This window comes from Coturnix japonica, chromosome 1 (assembly GCF_001577835.2).
Source record: "Coturnix japonica isolate 7356 chromosome 1, Coturnix japonica 2.1, whole genome shotgun sequence".
Taxonomy (NCBI): domain Eukaryota; kingdom Metazoa; phylum Chordata; class Aves; order Galliformes; family Phasianidae; genus Coturnix; species Coturnix japonica.
In genome coordinates, this window is record NC_029516.1 from 52,600,850 (window position 1) to 52,622,856 (window position 22,007).

At 43.5% G+C, this 22,007-nt stretch overlaps 1 protein-coding gene across 2 annotated transcripts in view; it reads left to right on the forward strand.

Moving 5' to 3' along the window:
* The first annotated feature begins 7,459 nt into the window (after window positions 1–7,459).
* Window positions 7,460–22,007, forward strand: part of WASHC1 (WASH complex subunit 1) — a 35,445-nt gene continuing 20,897 nt past the window's right edge. The window contains exons 1-3 of one of the 2 annotated variants that reach the window (XM_015865891.2): window positions 7,489–7,540; window positions 8,126–8,227; window positions 17,726–17,879. In XM_015865891.2, coding sequence (XP_015721377.1) covers window positions 17,731–17,879 — 149 coding nt within the window. In that variant the 5' untranslated portion in view covers window positions 7,489–7,540; window positions 8,126–8,227; window positions 17,726–17,730. Of the gene's footprint in view, window positions 7,541–8,125; window positions 8,228–17,725; window positions 17,880–22,007 lie in introns of both variants that reach the window. The other variant, XM_015865888.2, reaches the window with a different exon arrangement.

Below are 22,007 nucleotides of genomic sequence, written 5' to 3' on the forward strand. Positions count from 1 at the left end.
TCTGACCCCAATCCTATAAGCTGCTACAGGCAAGGAAGTACAAGAGACATCATTTTGGAATCAGTGGGATCAAACTACACACAAAAATTGGCATAGCTGGAGCATCTGCTTGCAGTTGCCTAGTTTCACTAGTCTTTCAGATGCAGATAAGTTTTATTGATATTGCATGAGTTTTGCTGCCCCTACTCCCTACTGGAGCTAATGCAATCACAGCCAGGCCTGTCTGAAATTCAAGGAATTTTCTTGTAGCTGCTTTTCATTTTCATTTGCCTTCTGATAAGTCTTGCTTACTCATTTTGAGCTACCCAAAAGAATTCCACTTTTTTTTTTCCTTTCTGTTTATACATTTTGATTCTTTCAGATATTTCTCAGTTGCAGATGTTGTTTTGTGAAGGCCCTGAGTCCTTTGGCTTATTTCCTTAAGAACAAGTTTCTTGCTCCTAATGCTGTCTGACTTACTTGTTCTGGCCATCTATGTGCTTAGCTTACTTCCCTGCCTGCTGGAAAGGTCAAGGCCAGACATCCCTCTCCCCACACACCAACACACCCATTACCACTTTTAATGGTAGGAGTACGTCAAGGCTTTTGCAGGCAGAGGAGACCTGCGTGGTCTCAGCAGTCAGAGAAGGATGCAGCTTGTCATTGTGATTCCAGCTCAGCACCCCTGCCTGGCAGCAAAATACTCTGAAAATATAATGTATGGAGAGCACTCTCCCCTCCGCCTGAACAAACTCGCTATATTTCTGGGATTAAACTTGATTTTCTGCATTCAACGTGAAATTCAAGGGCATATTCATGACCTACATAGATTCGAGATCATGTCTCTGTTGATGGCTGAAGCTCAGCATAAACTGAGAGGTCTGGAGGTTGGCTGTAGTCCTATCTTCCTTCCTGCAGAAAATTCTCGGTGCCTGGCTCATTTCAGTGAACATGCTCACCCATGACCAAAGGCCATGTTGAAACTGATGAAGTGAATTGTTTGTCATAAGTTGTTTACTTGCCAAAATAAGCATTCGGTGAACGCAAAACTATTTGTGAATTTGAAATGCACTCAGTAAACGTTATGGACATTTAAAACAATGAGAACAACATTACGGGAACATCTGAAATACTTATTTTGTGTGTGTGTGTTTATATTTTTGAACAAACTGTTTGGATTTCCCAGATGAAATCATAAGGTTGGGAGGAACGGAGGGGACAGTCCTACACCATCACCCAGCTGCAGCCCTTCTATTCAACAGCTCCTGGTCAGGATGCTCACGTGGACCACAAAAGACTCCTGTCACATGCCACAAAGCTGCACTGATGTAGCCTGTTTCTCCAGGAAGAGGCTTTAACATTGGAACTTAAGGTGCATTCCCTTCACACTCCCCAGTTCATAGGAAACTCTCCACGCTTGCGATTTTGGAGGGTGTACATTTGTCTAAACCTTCTGTCTCCTCCCAAGAACAGGGAAGAAAGGAATAGAAGGGGCAGTTGTTGATGCTTTGAGAAGTTTATTTGTTTTAAAAAGAATGAGTTGCACAGGTTAGGTAGCACACAGAAGTAATGGTAGAAATATTTATTAGATAAACGCACTGATTTCATTATGCAACAATGACAAAAATAGTCACTGTTGAAAGGGATATTGTGTCACATACGATATCATTTGTGCCTGCTGACATCTCACTAAAATGGAGGGAGGAATTAAAGGCTGAAGTGGGAGATGTACATCCCTATTGCTTCGCAAATGAAAAAGAAGATTACATCTGCAGCTCTTAGAAAAAGAATTAAGTAAGGACTCGATGTTATAATACAGATGTAAACTAAATTCATGTCTCTAGAGAAGAATCTCGTGAAATTAACAAGGCGCCATGGTATACAGTTATTACAATGCTATTTATATAGCATCATTTTAAGGGCCACCAGGAAACGTGGCCTGCAGCATGAAAGAGTTATAGCACTCTGATACGGTAAGGTTTGAAATGAAAAAAATATATAATACTTCATCTGAATACTTAACAGCAATAAAAAGCATTTGAAAGATTGAAATACAAGAGTGGTAACATCACTAGAAATGTTTAATACGTATTTCACTGCTCATTCAGAAAAGGTACATATCACATAAGAATACTGAATTTTCTCTAGATCTTCAGATGGGTAGCAATTAGAATGTCATCTCTGAAGGTGATGCCGAAGTTCTTATGTGGATGTAGTCCTTTGCTTTCATTGCTTATATGTGGAAAACGATGTCAGAAGTACTGTTGTCCCCAGACGACCAAATACCTATTAATATACCCTAGAGCTGTGTTTGTTTGGTTTTGATTTACAGCATTCACTGAAAAGCTTGTTCTGGGGTTGACTTGGGGCAAAAGCAAAGTTTAATTTTTAGGATTCAACAACTGCATCAAATAATCAATTATTCACACAACACTGCCATTTGAACACCCACTTAAATCCTTAAATAGGAGCTTGCAAGTCACAGCAAAGAGTTCGGATGAACTTCTTCTCACAGGGGTGAGTCTTATTCCCAAGGATTATTGATTTCTTTTATTTAGTTTATCAGTTTGAAAGGATGAAAAATTGTTTCCAGCTTGAAACGAACTCTGCAGGAACAAGCTTTTATTAAAGGTTTTTGTGTGTGTGTGTGGTTTCTTTTTTTTCCCAGTTCTTTTTTTATCACATATTACTTCATTTTCTGAAATGTGCTTCTCGGAGGCAATGTCAAAAGTACAATGAAATGGTACCAGACTGAGCTCTAAATGACGGTGACAATAATTAAAATGAATTATCTCATCAAAGCTGACTTTTCTGTTGGGTTTCTTTTTTCTCTCCTCCTCTCATTATTCTGTTTGAAAACAGACTGTCCTAAAGTGTCACGCTGGCACTATTTAGACAAACATTTGTCAATAGACTCTTGGTGTATACTAATATTTGAGTAGGCTGTTAATGTAACATCTTTCTCCAGTTCTATTTAACTCTAATCTTTAACGTAGGGTCCTACATCTCTTTTCACGCCTCTCTTTTTTTTTTTTATTAACTTCCCAGTAATATTCAGAAATCCTCTCATTTGCATCCAACAATGACTTATGTCTCGAAGCATTAAAATGTACATTTAAAAACATCGGAGCTAATAGAGGAAGCTGATAAAACGCTATTAAAAGTTCCTGGTTTAAATATACGTGATTTGAAAACTATGAATTTTTTACAGAGCTATTTAAAAAGAGGAGGAAATGTTCTTGAAAATCCCATTCCATCTTTTTATCCTTTAGGAACTGAAAGTTTAGGAGATTGAAAAAAAAGGAAACAGTTGAGTCCAAAGCTGGGCAGAGAGAATACAATGGATTTTCATCAGAATACTGACATTTCTTTGAGACTTTCAGAATAGCCCCCCCCCCCCCCCTTCTTCTTCCATCTTTTTGGAACAAGGTCAACTAACTGTTCAGTACCCACAGAGCTTTAACTTGAGTTCCTGCTCAGTGATGCAAACAATGACTTGCTGCCATAGTGAGTCAGTAGTTGTAGCTCCTCAGTTCTTGGGATAATGTCCTCTTCAGGTGGCGGAAGGGGATTCGTCAGTTTGTGGCAATAAGAGAATGGCTCAGCAATGGGCATGGAATCCTGAGTAACCATTTAATAAGAATGCATTGGAAAGAGTCTGTACCTGAAATGAGGTAGAAAACATTTGGTGTTTGGGAGTGTATGCAGCTCATCTCAGACTTCCATGTGTTGACTCCACAAACAAGTCCTGCATGCCTGCTAGGAATGTGGTTAAGAGGATGCCTTAGAATACTTGTTGCTTCTGACTTACAGTCATGGCTGCTCTTAATATTTCTCTCTTCCCTTTAGCTTCTTCTAAAGGCCTGTTGTGGGACGTTTGATCTTGTCAGCTATCCTAGTGGGAATATTCTGTTCAGTTACGCAAGAAGCAAGAATTTGATCCCCAAGTCTTGTTATCGTGCTTTCAGGAATACACGGTTACAAAAATAAAAGCATTAGCCCGCAGCCTTCTTGCTGTGTGCTGTGCTCTTGTCAGATCTCACATGTTCAGCAAGGTCAGGTCTGCTCAGGACTCACGTGGGAGAGGGGTGCCATGGGGATGTGGAAAGAAGCCACAGAATAAGATTGTGCATGAAACATCTTCCCCTTCTGCACTGTACCTTAGGGAGCTTCTGTCTCGTCTTGTCTATTTTTATTTGTTTACTTCCTTCTTCAGATGTGCCATTATTTCCTAAATGTGCTTTTTTTTTTTTTTTTCTTTTTTTTTTCTTTTTCTTTAAGTGAGCAAAGGCAATTACTGTGCATATGCAAACTGCCACAGCCTGTGCCCTACATGAAGCGCTGCAGCAGCTGTGCCTTGGAGAACATGCAGCAGTGTGACGGACAGTGAGAGCACAGGGTCTCAGAAGAACTTTGGCACTTAGGAAAGATAAGTAATGAGATGCTGGCAAGTGGTGTTTCAAGCTGTGAGTTTGGGGTGAGGAGGAAGAAAGTGAAGTAGAATTGGAAGAGAAGGGGACAACAAAACGAGCAGCAGAGAGGAAGGCAACGGGTGAGAGATGGAGCTATTGTCAACTTCAGGCTCTAATCTGCTCCATTCAACTGCATCTTATCCTGAATCTTCCTTAGTAGGGTAAGGTAGTTTGAGGGGAGGCACGTGAGAGAAATGTCTTGCACAATCTGAATCAGCAGAAAGCTTGAGAAGAAGGAGAGGTGGCTGCTTTTTAGTTCCCTGTAACAACAATACTCAGAGGTTAAAAGAAATACTGAACGTCATACTTAAAGCATCTATGGCTTCCTAAAAAAAAAAGATGACAGTGCTTAGCAGGGTACTGTTTCCCAAATGATAGAACATGACTTAGTAATGTGTAATTTCAGCATTCTGTGAGGACTGAGCACCGAGGAGGTGATAGTTGTCACCAGACATAGATAAAGGAAGAGATGTTCAAGCAGCTTCCAGCCTGCTCCCCCTCACACAGTACCACAAAAAGAACCCAAAACATCAGAGTAAGGCCTGGAGCAAAACCTGATGTCCAGACACTTCTAAACCTCAGGTGAATTTAATCCTATGCTTAACTTCAGTAGCAAAACTCCTCAGATCTGAGAAACTGCAAAATTCTGGGCAAGTCTGGAATAAGATCCTATCTCATTTCTGACCCTCCCCTGACCTTGTGCAGAAGCAGCTCAGCCAGCTCTACTTGCATGTTTGACAAATGTTATTCAATGGGTTACAAAAAATTTCCAGCACAGCAGCACTCTGCATTCCACTCGCTTTCCCTTTTTGCATTTTCCCTTCAGGTTCTGAGTTTTATGTTATTAAATTTGGGCGTAAAACATTCTAATAAATAATAAGTAGCAACATTTTCCATCCTAAAGATATCAAAGGTGGAAAAACATTATTGTTTCCATTTTTTCTAGTGAGGAAAGTGAGGCAATAATTACTTGCCCAAGGTGACTTTGCTCAGTAAAAGATACTGCAGCAAGAGAAAGAGCAAATTAATTTAATGTTTTGAAAGCTGGGTGCTGGGGGTTTTTTTTCCTCAAGAAAAAGCACTCTGGTGGAAAAATGCAGTTTCCGAATAGTGAAAATGAGTTGAAATACAATGTGAGAGTAAGAGAGCTGGCTCTTGCACATAAATTAGTGGCTGTTCCACAACAATAGATGAGTGATCAGTCTGTGTATTGCAATCAAGAAATATGTGCCTTTATGTTAGTTCTGGATGTAGCGGAAGGGTTTGAATGTGATGGAAAAGCTAACAGACAGAATAAGCACTCTAGAGGGAAAGCAGGGAGAAGACAAGTGCCCCGAGCTGCTTTGGATCAGCCCCACAGCTCACAGCAAGGATCAGTACGGACAGCAGAGCCGAGCGTGCAAAGCCTCTGTGCAGCCTGCAAGAAGAGCAGTGGGAACAATCTCTTTCATTTCTCCCACAGGCCAAGGGCAAAGCCAGGTCTGCCCTGAGGGTGAGAGAGGGTCTGAGTCACTACCCTGCCATGGCAGAACTAAGTGCCTGGAAGTGCATAAGCCAGATCTCTTTGCAGCAACCCTGACTAGTGTCTCCTGTTGGTATCAACTTGGGGAATGGCACTGGGAAAGCTGGAAGGCATTTTCCAAACCAGCAGCTAGTGCATTTCCTAATTGCAAAGCCCCTGAAACACTGTCATGTATGACTTGGCATAACATTCAACGCTTCTTTTTGCAGCCTATGGAAACTGCTGTCTAACTGACTGTATGGGAAGCAGGACTTTTGTCTAAATCCTCCCTCACCTGAGCAAGCATGCTTAGGAGCATTCCCTTTGTTGGGGAAGAAAAATCTTTTGCCTGGTTTTATTTCTCTTTGCTAAAACTTGTCAGCACAAAGCAGAGAAAGGGAGAGTTTGGTGGACTGTCAGTCAGCTCCTCAGGGATCCCATCCTCAGTATCACAAAGATTAAGCAGTGAGATGTTATGAAATGCAAATATTAAAGAGAGAGGAAACCATGTGCATTATTCCCCTGGCTGGAGATGGTGCTGCTCAGCCTCTCTGTACCAGTTGGGTGGGCAGAGGGAATCACTCAGCCAGAGATTATACCCCCAGCCTGCTTGCATGCCTTCACCTGTGGTGGCACATAGCCACTGCTCTCCCAGTTTGCCTCTGGATTATTTCTGTGCTGGTAACACCTACACATTCCCAGTCACTTAGGTCTTGTTTGCGCAGGGAAGATGTTTGATGTGTGACAGGGTTACACAAGAGTTCACTATGATTTAGGGCATCTCGCCCACTAATGCAGTCTCCCTTGTACTTTGTCCAGTGCACTGCTACGCTGCTGTCACTTCTTACATTGGGCTTACCAAGTCCCTGCTGCTCTTCTGCCCCTCCATCTCTCTGTCTCCCTAGCCTAACACTCACTCTCTTCCCTCTATCCAGTTCTGTTAGCTCTCTTCCTGCCTCACACTAAGTGATCTGGCAAACCTCATCCTCAGCATGGCTGGGAGGGGAACATGGGAAGGGGCTTCATCAGCCTGCCTCCACCTTCTGCTTTGTATTACATTTTATAAGCGCAGAACTGGATTGTTATCTGAGCAGCAGAAAGCACTTGGAGGCCTTTCCATCAGCAGTATATAAATAAAAATGGATAGGAATAGATTGGATTGTTGCTTCTTACATCTGCTTCCCTATCTTCTCTCTGACAGGTCCTGACACCCACACACCTGCTCAGACTTCACTACATCTCCTTTTTTCTTTTGTCTGCTTGGAGTTCTGGCATCATTTTACATCCCTCCCTCCCTTACAGAGAGTTCTCAAAGCTCTTAGCCAGGCTCAGAGCTCTCAGGCCTTTTGCCCTCACGTTCTGTATACGGACAGGCCTTCCCAGCCCCATTATTAAAGCACCACAAACATGGCGGACGCCCCCAACCCCACTAAGCGCCTCGCTCCCCACGCGCATGCGTACTGCCCCCACCCCACCCCCCCGCGGCAGCCGGCCTTTTAAGCTAGGCGGAAGTGACGTAAACTAGGGGCGGAAGTGGGACTGGGCGCTGCTTCCTGTTTGCTGCCGGGGTGTGTCCGGCTGATGGCAGGTGAGGGGAGCTCGGCTGGGCCGCGGGGTCGCGTTTGTTTATGGGTCTCTCCTCACACACGGGGATAATGAGTCTGAAGTGCCCGATATGGAGCATTGCCGCCCGGCTCTGCCTGTTTAATGGCTGGGCTCGCAGCGCTGATACAGGGCACCCGGGAGGGCCGAGCTGAGCGTCAGAGGTCGTGGGGTAACGTCGTTCCCCTCTGGTGTGGGGTTGTAAATGAAGTTAAACTTAGGGATGTGAAAAATAACGAGGGAGGATTCTTTAGGTATCTTATTCATAAGAGGCAGGCAAAGGAGTGAGGAGACTATACTCCTTCTGATGCTTCCATGAAGAAGGCTGAAGTATTTAATAAGTTCTTTGAGTCTGTCTTCACTGCCTGGCTTCCCATATCTCTCATGTCCCTGAACCTCTAGGCAGGAGTTGGAAAAGCAGAATCCCCTCCATCTGGAAGGGTGCAGCAAGTCTGAGACCACCTCATGAGACTAAATGTGTACAAGTGTATGGGACCAGACAACATGCATCCCAAGGGTCTGAAGGAACTGTTTGGTGTAGTTACCAAATGACTCTCCATTGTATTTGAAGAGTCGTGGCTGTCAGCTGAGGTCCCCAGTGGCTGAAGAAAGGGAAACTTCACTCCTGTTTATAAGAAAGGGAAGAAGGAATTCCTGGGGAACAACAGGTTCAGTGAGTGTCATGTCTGTGTTTGGGAAGATCATAGAACAGCTCATCTGGGAAGCTAGGTTAAGGCATATGCAAGATGAGGAGGTGATTCGTGGCAGCTAGCATGCCTTTACCAAAAACAGATTGTGCCTGACCAATCTGGTGGCCTTCTAGGATGGCATGATGGCTTTGGTGGACAGAGGAAAGGCAACCGATGTCATCTACCTGGACTTGTGCAAGGCCTTTGATGTGGTCCCATACCACATCTTTATCACATGAGGGGTCTGTCTTGGGACTGGTGTTTATTAACATCTTTACTGATTACGTAGATGATTGATAGGATCATGTGCACCCTCAGCGTGTTTGTAGATGACACCAAGCTGAGTGGTATTATTATTATTGACACAATATAAGGAAAAGATGCCATCCAGAGGTATTTGCATGGGTTTGAAAAGTGGGCCTCTGAGTCTTAAGTCTGGTCTTACAGTTGGGTGAGGGGCAATCCCAGATATGTCTACAGACTGGGAGAAGAACTCAAGAGCAGCTCTGTGGAGAAGGACTTGGGAGTTCTGGTGGATGAAAAGCTGGGCATGAACCAGCAGTATGCGCTTGCAGCCCAGAAGGCCAATAGTATCTAGAACTGTATCAATAGAGAGGGGGCCAGTAGGGTGATTGTGAAGGAGGAATGGTTTTAAACTAAAAGGTGGAAGATTAAAATTAGATGTCAGTGGAAATTTGAGGCACTGGAACAGGTTGCCCAGAGAAGCTATGGGTGCCCCATCACTGGAGGCAGTCAGGGCCAAGTTGGATGGGGCCCAGGGCAGCCTGAGCTGCTGGGTGGCACCCCTACCCATGGCAGGGAGGTTGGAGATCAATGATCTTTAAGGTCCCTTTCATGTGGTGAATGTTGGGAATCCACATCTAGCACTGATGAGCACTTCCTGGTGTTTTAGTGCAGAACAGAAGCCGTGTTGTGCTGAGGTTTTCCTCCTCAGTTTTTATGCTTTGGTTTCAGTGCTGAGTGGTTGTAGAGCACCTAGGTTTTCTGAGAGTCTTTCCCGGTACCCCTGGGGGGAGAGTAGGCTGGTTCTTGACTTCTGCAACCTAACTTCCAGCAGAGCATATAGGAAAGTGCCAGCTGTGGCGGTGGCATTTTGTGTAATTCAAGCAAATGTCAGCTGGCTGAAGTTGACCTATTTGTCTCATTTAGGTTGCGCTTTGGGCACCGCTGGCAGTGTTCTATGGACCATATCGACATCTCCTAGTAGTTAGAAGCTGAAAGTGTCACTATTTCTTGCCTTTCCACTGAAATGGGGATACTTCCTTGAGCAGAGAAAGGAAGTGGAGCGGGTAGTGCTGCTCCTGCCAGGGGCAAGGGCTGGAAGCAAACTGTCTTTGGCATGACTTTGTAGAGACTTTGTGCATTTTGGTTGTCCTGGGAATCAGAGATGCTCTGGTCAACTGTTCCTAGACTTCCTCTAGGAAGCTTGGCTAGAGGCTGACAAGCTCTCATGATACTTACGTCAGACTCTTCTGAGTAGCAAGCTGGGATGTAAGGGCTGCCCAGCGTGTATTTTTGTTACTGAAATGCTTTGGTTAGGGAGGAACAGCCACGCCTCCAGAGCCCTCAGGCAGAAAAATGCCTGCAGCACTCCCGGAGCAGCACATGCTGATCTTGTGTCTGTCCTTCCCCCATCACTTTGGATATTCAGATGGAGTTTTTAATCTTCATTCTTTCAAATAAAAAGCGGTGTTCTTTTCTCTCAGTTCTGGAGTTCATTGGTAGGATAACTGAGAGCAGATAATTGCTGGGAATTGCTGTGCAGTCAAGCTTCTGGGTTTGGTGGTACCAGGTAGCTGTAGTCACCACATGATCAGCCTGAATAGTGAAAGAGCATGGTAGGGATTGAGTGTTGGGGAGAATTAGTATTGAGATAAGCCCGAAAGCAAAGCAGATTTTTTTTTTTATCTTTTAAGATTGAAGATACTGTGCAGAGGAAGAGGACGATTATGTCTGAAATTACGATATTGCCTGTGACCACGGTGTATTAGCTTGAAGGGAATCATTTTTATCGCTCACAAATCAATTTCTGCAGCTACTCGGATCTGTTTGGACCTCTTCACAAGATAACCCTTGCCAGAAAATAGTTCATCCAGCAGCTTGTTTAGTGGGTTATTGATTCTTCAGGTGTCTCTCATTTGGGCCAGTGTTTTGTCAACTTCAGTTATCCAGGATGCTTTGGGAAAGTGTATGGTTGTTGGATTATGCACTTATTGCAATAGTTTGATAGGAAGGGAGGGCAGGCTTTTTTCTGAACCAAACTCGGCAGGAGCCTCTGCAGCAGCCCTTGAGCTGGTGGGACGCTCTGGCATTTAAGAGAACTTACTGCAAGGAAATGGACCTCAAAGGGACTTTTGGCTTAGTCAGTAGGTGCTGTGTTGTTTAGGTGTACAAAAACAAAGTGCCTCCTTTTAGGAAACTGGATGAACAGATGCATCAGGATGCTTGGGCTGGGACTAGCTTAGCTTAAATGCCTGTACTGTAGTTGGTTCTAAGCTGGTTACTTAGTATTCTTCCATAAAGGGAGAGAAGAAGGGCGAGGGGTGTAATTAGAACATAGTGGTTTTGGTCAATTTTAGATGGCTGCCTTAGCATAAGATCAATTATTGGAGTACCTGATTAACTCCATTAATGATGAAAGCCAAGGGTGTTGAGCAGAGTGCGTTGTCTGATTAACAATAGATACCAACATCTGTCCATCAAAATGAGCTTCATGTATCCAGCTGAAGGAAAATGTTTTCAGCCTCAGCTTAGAAGTCAAGACTTTGTCAACAAGATGACACTGGTCTGTGCTTGTGGCAGTGAGGGCCGTTGCCTGTGCTTCTCAGAGCAGAGCTTTGTGTTGAGAGGAAAGGTTACTGTGAAGACAATAATGGCTTAGAGGCTATTGTAGCCTGTGGAGCGCAGAGGACTGAAGTGCAGCTCTGAATTCTTTTAAGTGTCTGCTGTTTGGTTTCTGTTTACAAAATAGTTTCATGTAATAGCATTTCTGTCTTCTGGAGAGCTAATATCATTTGATTTTATGTGATTCAACTTTAAATGTCAAGTATTGTGCCATTTGCCTGGGAGATGCCATATGCTGTATTAAAGCTGGACTCAAAGATCTCAAATCTTGACTCTTAGTCTTCATGCTAAGTGGAACAGTGCAGAGTAGCATGTGGAAAAACAACACATTTAAGTGTGTCTGAGCAGTTTTTAGGGAAGGAGAGTGGTTGAATTTGAGAATGATCACCCAACGTGCTAGTGGATTTGTTCAGGCACATGCTTATTTGATCCAAGAGCTAATGCTGCCGGTGGGAAACCAAATCCTTCAGTTTATGTGCATTATTTACCTGTCATTAGTGTCTTTACCTTAATATCACCTTGCTCCTAGATTTCATCTGTCTTGAGTAGCTGCAACAGTAGTTACTGTTTCTTTCAAATCAAAGTATCTGAGCCAAACGTATTAACTGGCTCTGGCTTCTTGAGAAAGGGCTATGTTAAGTACAGGGCTCATGCTTCCCCCAGTAAATTTCTATCAGGCCAGTGCTTTTCTTTTGGTAGCTCTGGGCGTTCAGGAAGGATGACATACAGCTGAGACTGTTTTTTAATCCAGAAAGATCAGACAGAGTAGGACAAAAGCAGAAGTAGCCAATGATATTGTAGGTCTTTGACCATGTCTTATGGTGCAGCATGATATTTGTGTAGTGCCTGGGTGTGCGTGGCACTATGTATGTGCCAACTGCCAGCAGGTCTACACCATGTGGATGTGGTGAACTGCATTACATCACTGTGCCTGGTGGTTAGCAGTGGCTTTGTTAACCTGTATGGCACAAAAAAACTACTCCCCCAGCTGCTGCTAAGACTGATGAGATGAGAAACTTTGCTCCTGTCATTTCCTAGCAGGATACTGGCCCACAAAGCCAGGCTGAAAGTATGAGGTGGTTGATCCTAAGTATCTCACTTTCTAACACTAGAGCACAGAACTGAACATAACTTTTACAGCTGCTGCTGGGTTAGCTTTGTGGTACAGATCTGGCCTTTATGTTTTCTGCTCCTTTGAGAGACAGTGATAGCATCCAAAGCTGCTCAGTTCCCAGCCTGTCCCTATGGCTGAGGAGCTCCGGTTCATTGGTTGAGAGTAGGCAGAGTGGGAACAGCTGGAACTGAGAGTTCCCTTGGTCCAGAAGTCGTGCTAGGAAGTAAAATCATCATGGCAGGGCCTGGTTCCTGTTAGGAATAAACCCTACTCTTTGTAGCTTTGTCAAACTAACTACTAGAGATCTTGAGAGTCAAAACAGTCATGTCTACGATGGAGTTTTGAGGATGCTACTACGAGAAGTGTCGAGTAACATGAGCACCCTGGTGGAGTACAGCCTGCTATGGGGCCTAATTATGGTCTTATTAATGCTTTCTTTCATCACTGCCTTCCAGCCTTCAGATGGTGATTAGACCTATTTATAGGGGCAGACTTCCTTAATATTCAGCACAGTGCACCTCTCACCAATCAAATCAGTACCATCTGCATCTTTGATTGCTGCTTAATAACACTGTAGAACATGTTTAATTAAAAAATATAAATAGACTTTTCATCCTCTTAACTTAACAAAGTGCTTCTCTCTTCCTCCCTCCCCCCCTGCCCCTCCTTTCCCCCAAAAAAGCTTAACATGGGGGCTCTGATGGAACCCTCATGGAAATACATACCAAGTTACCAGTATTACTTTCCTCTATCAAAGGAGACAGAGCAGTGTGATAAGTTGTACCCCAAACCTGTCTCTGTTCCATCTTCTGGGTGTTAACCTTAACCCACAGTGCATTTGTGCCTTGTTCTGTTGCCAAGATGGAACTGGTGATGGTATGGTGGAGGATCTTCACTCCACACTGCAGACTTTATTGTACATTTCTTGTCTCACTGTCCTTGCAGGTAGCCACTGTTCTTTTGTTGGAGACCTACAAAGGAGAGGCAGAGGGCTAGAAAGAGTTTGTCACTTCTTGGGGCTGTTACTGCATGTGGAAATTGAAAGGCAGCACCAAGTAACAGCCTTTCAGTGCAGAGACAGAAGCAGCAACACGGCAATTTCTGAAACAGCTTTTGTTATCTTTGAAGAACACACACTGATTTTTTTCAAAGTATTTAAGTGCTGTTCTTCCCCTGACCCCTTTTTCTCCCTCGGAGCATGTTAAGGAAGCAAGTATTGTTGGTGGCTTGCTTTTATTCTCCTTTATTTTTGCAGCTAAGTACATGTCTGGTAAGTGCTTGTGTATATAGCAGTCTCTGCCTGTGCTGAGGGAAGGCAAATTATTAATCCGTGTGTTTGTTTGTGTTCCCTTACAGAATTAAGGTTTTATAAGGTTGTGAGGCTTTTTTGTTTGCAGATAATAATCTCAGTGATCTCTTCCATGGAGCTTTATTCTGAAGGAGTTTTCCTTCTCTTACAGACTCTGTTTGCTGTGTAACAAGTTCTCCTGGGCTTAGCCTCTATATAAGGAGTTTCATTCTTGGGCTTAAAGGGAAATAACCCAAGAAGCAAAGTAGGGGGAGTATTTCTCTACTTAAGAGTAATCAATTGTATGCTTTCTTCTGTGGCTTCATTGAATTGCAAGTCTATTTGTAGCCACTGTAGTATTTATTCTGTATATTCAGAATATTCTGACTGGTTGCAGATACCTGGGATGCTCAGCCCGTGTGTATCCTGGTGCAGATGTTTTAGGAAGGTAAAACAGTCTGTGAGAGACTGATGTCACCTTTCCCACTGCTGTTGTTCCTGTCAGCTTTTGCTAGTGAGAGTGTTGGAGCTGGGAAGGGACTGGCTTTGTGCACAGAGGATAGTCAGCTGTTCTGACAGCCGTTATCCCAGCTTACTTGAGGTTAAAGGCACAGCTTCAGGCAGCAGTGCAGATGTGAACAATCACTAGCTCGAGTCAGAACTTCCAAATCAGGATATTGCATGCGTAAGCAGGAGGTGCGGTGAGAAAACAATATTCTTCTCATTTGCAGCTTAATAAGGCAAATGTGGTTATTATATAACACAAGGATGCATTTTTCTTCATCTTGAAAGTTGACATAGAAAAAATAATTGAATAAAAACTGGCTGGAGCCCCCAGATGCTTCAGCTCTTCTCCAGAGCCTCTTTGATCACAAAAAAAAGAGCCTCCGTTCTGTTTGCTCTGCCTTGTGTGGCCCACAGGTGGTCATACCACTAATGATGAAATCTCCTGGGTGATCTGACATCTGCTTTTCTGAATCATACTTGCCTTGGGGTTTTATATGCCCATTTCTCACTGTAGCGTCAGAGCATTTCTTATTGGCCTGCCTTCATAATTCCAGGATACAGTGCTTTCTGCTGACGCATGCTAGCTTCTCTTTAAGAATCTGGATTGATACCGAAACCAGTATATTGCTTTCCAGGTGAAAGATGTGAAGTTTGGAGTCCATTAGGTGAAGGCTTGGTGTCCATTGAGCAGGATGGGAAGGCTGAGATATTTCTTATCTGCAGCACTTTGTTTTTGTGTAATGCGTGATTGTGATAATGGAGATTGGCTGCTCCTTTTTTGGTACTTTTATGGCTGAGATCAAGGAAGAATCAATCTTGCTGAGTGACATTTGGTCTTTGCTTCCCACCCTGCCTATGGCTGGCAAAACTTTGAGTCTTTCCCATTAAAGTCTTCCTTGTACCTGGAGGCCCCTTCTGTTGGAGGAAGCAGTCCTGCTGTTATTCTAAGCACACAGTCAAACCTTTACTCAGAGTGCTTATAAAACTGGCCTGCTTCCCCAGTTGGTTTGCTCACAGAAAGTAATAACAGCTGTAGCAAGAGATTTTGCCCTTCTGGTAATTTAGAAAGCTGTTGCTGTTTTTTCCCCTCTTTCTTGTTTTAAACTTATTTGTTACCTTGCACAGAGAGAATCATCTCTTGTGTCTGACAGCAATTTCTACACATCTCTCCAGTGTGGTGGATTTTTGTAGGAAAGGTGAAAATCAGGAGCTCGTGTGACAGGCTGTGCCCAGAGGCTGTGAAGCTGATGTTTACCAATAGGCAAAATGTAAGAACACAAGCAGGAAAACCTTGGGCTTTTCCTGCTTTCCTCCATCAGCATCTGTTTGCTTTTTGCAAGGCAAAACCAGGACCTGAAGGGCAGTCTGTAGCTTCTGAGTATATAAGGAGAGGAACAGCTTGGTAGTGGCTACGGGAGTGCTACTTCAGAGTATGGGCTTCTGTCTGTTGGGTGCTGGATGGAGCGTGGCTTTAGAAAGGTCACCAAAAGAATTAGGACTGGTGAGAATCTGGGAAATGATATTGGGGCTGCATAATCTCATCTGGCTCCAGAGGTGAGAAGCTTGCCCCTGTTATCCTCTGGAGCGGGATTACACGGTAATGGTTTTGATAAGCAAGTTTAACAAGTCCCCTTCTTGCCCCTGCTTCCCACTCTGTCTCATGGCTGGGCAATTACAGCTGTTTCTCTGGCTGCAGTAAATTGGGTCATTGAACTGATCCGAGTTTAAAATAGGCATCGTGAAACTCAGCAGTATCGATGCAACGAATGAGTTGTGACCAGTGACAGGCAGGATCATAAACTTGTTTTGCTGCTGAAGCTGAAGTATCTTGTAGCTGCATGCTCTCTGTGCTCGCCTGTCGCTTTGTTCCACTTGGTCACTTTGGTCAGAGATCTGAATGCAAAAGGATTCGAGCTCGGTTATGGTCAGCAAATGAAAAAATGCCATCTGAGAATTAGCCGCCCTCCTTCTCAGATTAACTTGTATGCTTTACAAGTCAAAATAATAATTTCCTGTCTGCTGAATAGGCACAGTCACGAAGTCTAATCAGTGTGCAAACATTGCTGCTAAAGAGGGTGGATTCAGAGCCTGCTGCCAGTGATGCATGAAGTGAAACAGAATGGGCCCAGGCTTCCTGCAGCAGCGCCAAACCTTCTGATGGCTGGGCTTGATTTTGCAGATTTATTGTCTGTGGGAAGGCTCTCCTAGGCTTCCTACTTCTTTTTCACTTCATATGATCCATTTTTTAATTAAAAAATCCACCAAAACCCAAAAAAAGACCCGTACCACATTTAGACATGGTCTTTCCTAGCTGATCAGGTAGGATCAGAAAGGACGAATTCAGAGAGGGTGCTGCAGGAATGGCTGCAAGCACATCTAATCTGATAGCCTTGCCTTTTGTGCAGCAAGGCAGGGAAATGGGTAAGTGTGAAGATCCCTGTAGTTTTTACCTGCTGAACCGCTGGTTGATGCTGCAGCTGTCTCTTCCGGGCTCTTGTTTTCTGAGTTCCTCCGGCCTCGCTTGTGTTTCTGTGTTTCTTAACCTGCACTACTTGTCCTCCTTTGGGAATGGGGAGAGCCTTTCTGTGTCGTTAATGAGGGTGCAGCATCTGTGATGCTATTTGCACACCTCAGTGCTCCCTGGAGCAGCTCCTGGTAACCTCCAAGTGCCACTGGGGAATGTGTGCATCCTGAGACAGATCTGTCCATTCCTGATACCTCACACTGCCATCCTGCTTTTGTTTGTTTCCATTTGGCTAAGTGAATATTTGCTTATAGTGCTGTGCTGATGTACAGCACCCTGTGTGATGAAAACTCACAGTGAGCAGCTGTATGTAGACTGTGCACTAAGGCATGGGAGGCAGTCTGAGGGAACACTGGAGGAAGGGGCATGAGCAGAGCTGGCAGCACAGAAACATGGATGGTTCATAGACTTGTCCTGACTCTGTTGCAGATCAATGCTCTTGGTTCGGCTGTATCTAGGAGTATGCTTAGCACTGTGGTGCACGTATGGGCAACTGAAACATTTCAGTGACTGTTTAGTCCCCATATGTGAAAGGATCCTGAAATAAGGAGGCTTTTTTCAAGATAGTTACCAAAGAACAATCCAGTCACCAGAAGTAATGAGCGGCTCCTGGGAGTCTCAGAATGGAAGAAGTTTCATTAACCTACTTGGAGCAAGGGCGTGTGTGCACATGCATGCCCTGTCGTTTTTTTAGCTGCCGTTCTTGGAAGGGAGCATTGCTTGGGTTTCTTGGAGCAAAAGTGTAAAATGAAATGCTGCGTTTTGCTAATAGAGTTGCATGACCTGAAATCTATCCATCTGGAATATGAGAATGGGAGGAGAGGACAGGGTGATTTCTCACAAATCTTAATCATCAGCCTGAAGTGATTTTGCTTCAGAGCGTGGCCTCTGTTTTCATCATAATATTAAACAGAGAATTGTTAATGATCATGCTAAAAATGAAATTGTGGTTCTTAAGATCATTCGGGCAAGCAAAAGACTCGCCCACCTTTACTGTAGCTACAGTGGGTTTATAAAAAAATCAATACATCAACCTTACAATGCGCTTTCCTTATCAGCTCACCGATGACCTTGCAAACACTTTCCTAAAATAGTTGGGCGGGCAGAAGGTGAACTCTCTGAATAAAAGCTGTGATGCAATGGAAGAGTGTTTACTGTAATGTTCTTTCTGCTCTTTCCTTTAGGCACAATGACTACAGTAGCGCAGAAGCACTTTCTGGAAGGGCAAACATATTCCATCCCCCTTATTCAACCAGACTTGCGCAGAGAAGAGGCTGTTCAGCAGGTGGCAGATGCACTTCAGTACCTGCAAAAGGTGTCAGGTGATATTTTCGACAGGTATGGTTGTTTCACGTAGGGGCTGCTGGGGCTAGCATTCAGCACGTGGAAATGGACTTCTGTGATAAGGCCAATGCAGTGAAAAGGCATTACATTGGTAGGCAATGGAACTTCAGAAAAGGTCCGAATGCACTTCAGTGAAAGGTTAATGGATTTAGGTACTGTCAAAGTTAGGCATAATCAAATGTCCCATGTTTGCAAGAGGTTGTTTGTTATTAGTTTCCAGTTCGGTTGCAGATTCCCACAAACTGCATTGCCACTTCAGCTACGGTTATCTTTGGTTCTTTCTTGATCATGTTTTAAATGGGAGACTTTGTTATTTGGAGTATTTTGAAGGTCCGTCTTTCTGAATTACTGTACTTGGTGCAGTAGAGTAGAAAATGTCTTTGTTCTGATCTGTGGACCTACAAACTGTTCTTGAGCTACTTCCGTACCTCTGTTTTTGTATGTTGTTATGAGAGCAGAGTGCATTAGTACCTGTTCTTCTTATTATGATCTCATAATCTATCCAAATTGGTGTCTTCAGCAATTTGACCCAGACCTGCCACTTCTTGCACACAATTGTCTTTAGATATATAGATCTGTAAGACTACTTATATAGCAGATCAGAGAGATTATTGGGTTTTCTTGCAAATTACAGTTTATGTAGTGTCTTCCTCATCTGAAGCCACCTTTGATATCTCAGTGCCTTGAGACAGCATGACATATCATTGATATAGAAACCAGAAGATCGATGCTTGTCTTCTCAGAAGCTGAGAGGCAAAAGCATTTGCTTTGGTTTCAGTGGGGCTCATCACTGCCTAGTGTGATTTGTTATGTTGTGAGTTGGAATAGGATGTTCTTTCTTCTTTTGAGTTGTTTCTTTGTTTGATTGGTTTTTTAAGGGCAGATTGAAGTCCTTCAGTTTTTGATAGCAGTACTTTGAAAGACAACCTTTGAGGGCAACATAGTCATGAAGGCTGAGCTCAGGTCACCAAGGTAAATAATGGCTTTTCCTGGGAAGAATCTTTCTTTGGACAGGGGTAAAGGGCTCCTGGACAGGGCTATGCGTAAGCAGGACTTAACTGAACACAAGACCTCATTCTTTTGTGTGCTTCTCAGAGTGGGAACTCATGACATAAGGATGAGAAAAGACTTTACAGAGCAGCTACAAACATCAGAACGGCACCCCTCAAGCCTGGGTCTGATTGGTAGTGCTGTTCCTCTCTGAGGGTCAAATAAAGGTACTGATAAAGCAGGAGTGATTCTTCTACCTCTTTCCAATTTCCACCCCTCCCCCCCCTTTTTTAAGCTCACTGCTTTGCAATGCAGTGCCCTGTAATTTCCCTAGGGAGGCAAGCCTGTTGTTTTGTATGCAAGTCACTTCTGAGTCCTGAGCAGTGACTGCGATGCTGTTCCCTCGTTCTTCAGTGCACTCATGACTTTTAATTACCAATTTTTTTCCAACAGCAGAGGAGGCTTCATTGGGCTTTTTGTTTGCTTTGCCTTTCCTCTGAGGTCTTGCCTCTCTGATATAATTAATAATGATTTAGTAATTATGCAGGCATCTGATTAAAAGTTCCATGACCTTGGCTGTTCCATGCTAATCAAGGGGCAGAGCTTTTAAGGTGAGAACTTTGCCTTTTAGTGAAGAGTGACCTTTTTTCTTCCCCATCCTGAGATAAGGCAGCTCTATCTTCCATTTCCAGGAAGGAGTTGCCTTATCTGGGGAAACTGGCTGCTCTGTTCTGCAAAACACTTGCTTGCAGCGTTGACAGAGAGGAAACTTGTTCGTAATGGCAGTCTCAGCTGAGTGTGTCAAACTCATTACTTCAGCATCAGAACATCTGCATCTTTGTCATACTGTTTTGTAGAAACTATTGGGCTGGTACTGTGCTTCTGAGAGTGGCAAGCCAGTTTGTAATTTGTGGAGGGTGGAATGAAAGAATCTCCCTTAATTCTGTGGAAATAGGAATCTTTTTGCAGACAATTATTTTATCCGTGTTTGTTCATCAAAGTTTCTGCTTTGAGCTGTTGCTGACATGGTAGATGAGTATAAATTCTTCTAATGAAAATGTCCATCGAGGGCATTTGTGCAAGGGAGGTGAGCTTTTCCTCTCTTCATTTGGTGAACAACTGAGGGCAGCTGTGGTACCCTTGTGATTGTAGGAAAAGTATTCTGGGAAATTAGCATGAGAAAATTCTGCCAAGCTTTTGACACATTGATGTCTTCTGTCACTACTGTTAACAGTCTGGTTAGGACTCCTAGGAAGTCCTGTTCACTTGGTGCTGGTACCAATGTGTGAGGAGATCAGAGGGCTGTGTCTAATTCCTGGGCTTGTGTTTTGGAGTAATGGAAGCTCTTACTTTGTGTATGTTAACTGAATTCATGTAATTAATCTGCAGTGGAAGCTGCAGAGAAGAGCAAATTCATTGCCTGCAGCTATTGAGATTTTAATATATATCATTACTGCTGAAAAAGTAAATATTCTAACAGATCCAATCTGGCATAATATCTACATGAGTTTAACTCTTGGACATCTACAGAGGACTTTTGACATAGGTTGCAGTAGGCAGAATGACCAACTTAAACACTCGTTTAATCAACAATATATCATCTATTTGTTTCTATATTACCGGTATTTTCTGGGTGAAAGCTTGTGTTAGAATCGTGTGCCGTGGATATTTAATTTTTACAAAAGTGTTATTGTGGTAAGTACTTAGAAATGGTGGCAGGTTTAGGTTTTCTGAGATGGCCCCTTGGTAAGCGAATCCTGCCCTTGGGGATTTCTCAGTTTCTGGAGAGAGTTTTTGTTGCCAGGAGATGTTAATAACCTCTAATATGTCAGCTCATTATTCAGACTGTACACTTTTGTGTAACAGATTTGTGGGAAATTGCCTATCCAAGTTATCTCATTTACTCTGATAGCAGTAGAAAGAAAACAATTACTTGGTGTGGAATGTCATTATCAAGGTTGTGGTCTCCTTTGTTTATAATCGAATCTTAAGTTGTGCAATATGTAAAAATTTCTCACGGGCAGCAGAGCCTTAAGGAAAGTTTGGGACAGGAATAACACTGAAATATAAAGAGAGAGTGTTCTGTGAGATGCGTGCCCTGGACAGAGCTTTGACAATGATTGCATGTCAGTCTGGCTTGAAATAGAAAATGCGGACAAAACCTTAATTGTGAAGTGCATTTAGATTTTCCCCACTTCCTTTAAATTTATGTCTGTCATGAATCCAGATCTTCAGTAGTGGAAAAGAATGACTAAATATCTCTGTGAGAATGTATTTGATTTTGAAGCGTTTGATTTGGATTAACTAACGCATTTCTGCAATGCATGTATTAGTTAAGCAGTTATATAAATTTGCAGAGTCTTGCTGCGATCTTTGTTGTCCTTTGCTGCACGCTGTGTCTTAGAACTTACACACTGCATTGCATTTATTCCTCTGCTGGCTGTATTGGTTTGATTTTACCAGTAGGAGAGATGTCAAGCAGGCTTCATTGTACTGGGCTCCATTGTGATAGGTTTATACCAGGAGTCAGTCTCTAGCACAGAGAATCACTTTTTTTTCAGATACTTTCATAGAGTCACTAATGTTGGAAGAGACTTCTAAGATCATCCAGTCCAACTGTCAGCCCATCCCCACCATTCCCACTGACCACATCCCTTAGTGCTGCATCCACATGGCTCTTGAACACCTCCAGGAAGAGTGACCCCGCCACCTCCCTGGGCAGCCTGTGCCAGTGCAGCACCACTCTTTCTGAGAAGAAAGGTTTTCTAATATCCAGCTTGAACCTTTGAGAGTGACAGGACCCTTGTAAAGCAGCAAGTCGCTCCATGGTACTTTGAAGGCTTCCCAGAGGCCATCTGAGAGAAGTTGCTAGTCTAGATTAGTTTCAGATCTCTCTCCTGGAAGGCCCTAGATGCAGTCAGTCATTGTTATGAAGGTTAAGCAAAAAATGGTGACATAAAGAAATGGGTGAATGGTTTACAGTTATGGGGACATCAAGATTGGGGAAGACAAAGGTTGGAAAGTTGCCTGCAGATGTTGATTATTGTTGTAGAGACACGTCCAGTTAACGTGGAATTTTTCTGAATGCAGCATGCTGTTTGCAAGAAACTGCTCCGTTGTTTTAGCTCTTGT